The sequence below is a fragment of the Rhea americana genome, unplaced genomic scaffold, assembly GCF_003343005.1.
Source record: "Rhea americana isolate MKP2758 unplaced genomic scaffold, rheAme1 scaffold_87, whole genome shotgun sequence".
In the NCBI taxonomy this organism is placed as follows: domain Eukaryota; kingdom Metazoa; phylum Chordata; class Aves; order Rheiformes; family Rheidae; genus Rhea; species Rhea americana.
The window spans coordinates 1,563,828-1,567,824 of record NW_028187055.1 but is presented as its reverse complement, the minus strand read 5'-3'; the positions used below and the strand labels follow the sequence as shown (position 1 = coordinate 1,567,824).

General features: G+C 40.9%; 1 protein-coding gene across 2 annotated transcripts in view; it reads right to left on the bottom strand.

Moving 5' to 3' along the window:
- Positions 1-403: 403 nt before the first annotated feature.
- Positions 404-3,997, bottom strand: part of PTGR3 (prostaglandin reductase 3) — an 8,582-nt gene continuing 4,988 nt past the window's right edge. For both annotated transcript variants that reach the window (XM_085323741.1, XM_085323742.1), the window contains one exon: positions 404-2,155. In XM_085323741.1, coding sequence (XP_085179867.1) covers positions 1,231-2,155 — 925 coding nt within the window. In that variant the 3' untranslated portion in view covers positions 404-1,230. The remainder of the gene's footprint in view (positions 2,156-3,997) is intronic.

Genomic DNA, 3,997 nt, shown 5'->3' with positions numbered 1-3,997 from the left:
CAGATCTTAAACATTTGCTGTGGAATAAGATGTAGAGCAAGTATAGTCTAAAATACTTTACTGATCTGGAAAATATTATACTTCTAGCTGGAATTCCCACTGTATGTACTGTTAATAGTTTCTGTTAAGTGAGAATTAATTTTCTAAACTTTACAAAACCTTTTAACTGCACCCACTAGATAATCTATTCCTGAGCTACATTATATATGTAAGGGGTACTGTGACGCCAGATTTAAAACAGTCTTGCTATTTCTAAAAAAGCTTTTGTAGAAATAATGTTCAGTAACAGTAGAAGCAGCAGCTTGATTATGGGAAGTCACATGAAGAATAACTGGTCAAAGAACTTCACAATATAGAGCAAACCTACAAAGGAGCTATGTCAATATGAATAAATGTACAAACATTTCAATAGCTTTCTTCACTTTATTAAATGTTCAATAAATATACAGGACCTGAATACATGTGAATGTGGCTCAAACCCTCAGTCCAATAGTCCAGTAATATTGACTAAAGAGGAGAGTAAACAGTAAACAGCAATGGTAGTAAATGAAAAGGCAAGAAAACAAGATAATCTCACAACTTGTAGTTAAAGATTTAAAAATAAAATTGCACAACCATTTACTGTTAGGAACTGTAATTAAAAAAAAGTCAAATTGCTTTTCTTACTATTACTGCTGGGTTAGAACTGAAGGATTTGTTTTTTTCCTGTGTCAAGAAATTTTACTAAGATACATGATGCAACTGAATTATGATTATTGTTCGTGACCCAAAATCAAGATATTTTTCTAGAAACTTCAAGAGATTAATAAAGCAAACACATGATATGCTTCTTTCTCCTTAGTCTTGCTCTAACAATTTTATTTTTAAATCAAGAAATCAAAAYTGCTGAAAGAAAAAAAAGTTTCTGATCTAAAATACGTATAAAGTCTTATCAAACCAGTTCGACAGACTAAATCAGTCTCTGCATCAAGACTCATTCTGTCAAGAACAACATCCTTGTCTCATGCTAGCCTAAGTGACAGAATCAGACATAGGCCCATTAAGTCCATACCACAGCCACTGATTTAAGCACTTCTAGGGGGAAAAGAAATCAAAAATTTTTATTAACACCTTAATGCTGTTTTTTAATATAATATCCATTACTAAGGTTAAGAAAATAAATTGTTTCTAGTAATTCTGAGGCATAAAGTACCCATTTTCTCTCTTCTGATTTATATCATTGTTCTGTTTTTACAGCTTACTGTTGACAGAGTGAGGTAATTCAACTACAATTTTTCCAATGTTTTTTCCCATGTACATGTAATCTACAGCACGGAATACAGACTCCAAGCCAGTGAACTTGCCCTCTGGAGACATGTCTCCAAAGTCCACCTCACAAACCAGTTCGCCTTTTTCATACATCTTGAGCAAGTGCTTCAGAGCCATTTTGTATTCGGAAAAGTAATGGTTCAAGAAGAAACCCCGGATGCTGGCAGACTTCTTCAATAGTTTTGCTGGCAGTAATTCTGCTTTAATAGGCTGAAGGCCAGTAGGGTTTTGGTAGCCAGTGATAAACCCAATAAGTATCAGGCACCCTTTAGTAGCCAAGCAGTTAACTGCCAAGTCAAACATCTTTCCACCAACAGATTCATATACTACATCTACACCTTCTGGGTAGTCTCTCTTAAGAACAGATTCAACGTTTTCAGTTTTATGGTTGATTGTATGGTCACAGCCAATGGATTTCAGAAAACCACCCTTTTCATCACTGGAGCAGGTTCCAATTACATGGCATTTTGCTTTCTTTGCGAGCTGCACAGCAAACTGTCCTGTTCCTCCAGCTGCTGCTGTCACCAGGACCTTCTTGCCTTCAGAGAGCTCTCCAAGCTCTTTCAAACTGAGGTATGCGGTAGTGCCACTTACCATTAAAGTAAGAAACTCAGGTTTCACAGAGGGTAGAGGAACCGCTTGTTTGGCAGGCACGACTGTATATTCAGCAAAGGAACCTGCTTTCACGTAGGCCACAGCTTGACCGACTGTATAATCAGCACTAGCACTGAGTCCTAAAGCTACCACATCACCAACACCTTCAAAACCTATATCAAATGGGGGTTTAACTGACGTGTCATATCGACCAGCTGAGTAGTTTATGTCAGATGCATTAATGCCGACAAATCTAGAAGAAAACAAAAATGTATTAAAAAGATTTATTCCTTATCAAATCTCTGTCATATGAAAAGAAAAAAAACCATCTAAACTTATGGGATAAGTAAGAGAGTTTTTTCCCCCTTGATTTCTGGTATATTTGAATTAGTATAAAAAGCACTTTCATCAAATTTTTGTGTGTTACATTCTGTTGTTCTAGAATTAAAGGTAAGTTTGCTTAAAGAAAAAATCCCGTTTTCCTCAAGTCCATTTGACCAAACTAAGCCAAATAAAAATAACTCTGTATGAGTTTAAAGGATGAAAATTAATTGACTACTTTAGAAAAGATGTGAAAACACTGAAGAATAAAATGTGCAAAGTAGTAAATATGTTGATTCTGGCAACAAATTTACATTTTTGAATATAATACTACTGTTAATGACTAACGATCATATTAACTATCGATGTCGTTTGCAAGGTCATGTTACTGTAGGCAAGTATTTTTTTAATTGATGGAGTCACTACAGCAAATTTGCCTTCTGATGTAGCTAATGTCAACACTAAAATATTTTTCTTTATACAAATTACTTGCAACACATCAAAGCAACCTTGCGCAGAAGAACTAAAAATTTTAAGACTGAGTATCAAGTCCTACTGACCTCTAACAGGTGAAAATAGATGCCAATTTTTTAAAATAGAGACACTCTCGCAACTTGACTGAGCACTAGGAGATAATGCCAAAAAGAAAGTTATGATCTAACATAACCACAAAGATTATTTTAGTAACACTTTTTGTAGACCATAAAAATAACTTTATACATGCAAAGGAAGAGAGACTGGGGGAGATTCTGTTAACTAGAAAATGTCAAAAAGAAGTGCATGCAACAGAAAAGGCTAGGGGGTCTTGCTACACGTGGAAGTGACAACCTGAAAGATGTACTTGATACCATGCAAAAGCTGCAGAAGTACGCAAACAGTGCTCTTTTAACTGTCATAGTTAGCAACATGCTCAAATTGTATGCGTGTGTAATTTTAAATTGCTTGCACACACAGTAAGAACTGCAAATGCTCTGCTTATTTTGATTTCCTTCACTCTGTATAGCATGGGGTATCTCCAACTTTTGCTAACATAATGTGCTATACAWAAGGACATGTATAAACATATAGGTGCATAAAATAGGTGAAAGTGACTGCTATCCTTTTTAATTCTGCCTTTAATTCAGTGTTCAGCTGCGACACAAAAAAATTCCTACGTCCTGTTTGTAGATACAAAAAGATCATCTGTTATCCTCCTTTAATTTGGGTAATTTCCGTGCTTCACTCCTAAAGGAGGTATAAACACTGCTAATGGACCAGGAGCTTCCGCGGCAAGCCGCGTCCCGCAGACCCCAGGGAGGCGGGCTGGGAGCAGCCAGGCGAGCTGTGCCTCCCGCCGGCTTTGCCCCTGCCTCCCAGCGAAGGGGGCTGCGGGGCCAGGGCAGCGGGGCGCCGCGCTCGGGGCTCCCCTGGGGCCGGCCCCGCGGCCCCGGGCGCGCAACCCTCCCCCCCACCGCGGGCGCGCTGCTGGGGCGCGCTGGCTGCGCGGCGGTCGCGCCCCGAGAAGGGGAGGGACGGCAGCGACAGCAGTAACGAAACCCCTTTCTTCCCCCCAGGAGCTGCGCCAGCTCCTCCGCGCTGAGCTCAAGCGGGGCGAGCACAAAGGCAGGTAAATGACCGTCTGCGGCACAAACTTTGTGCGCGGGGAAGTCTCGCAGCTGCCCAGGCGGCCGGCCGGCCGCGCCACGCGCGCTTCTGCTGTCGTGCCCGAGCCGGAGGGGAGCGAGGCCGCCCCGGCCCCGGCCCCGGCCCCGGCCCCGGCCCCGGCCCCGGCCCG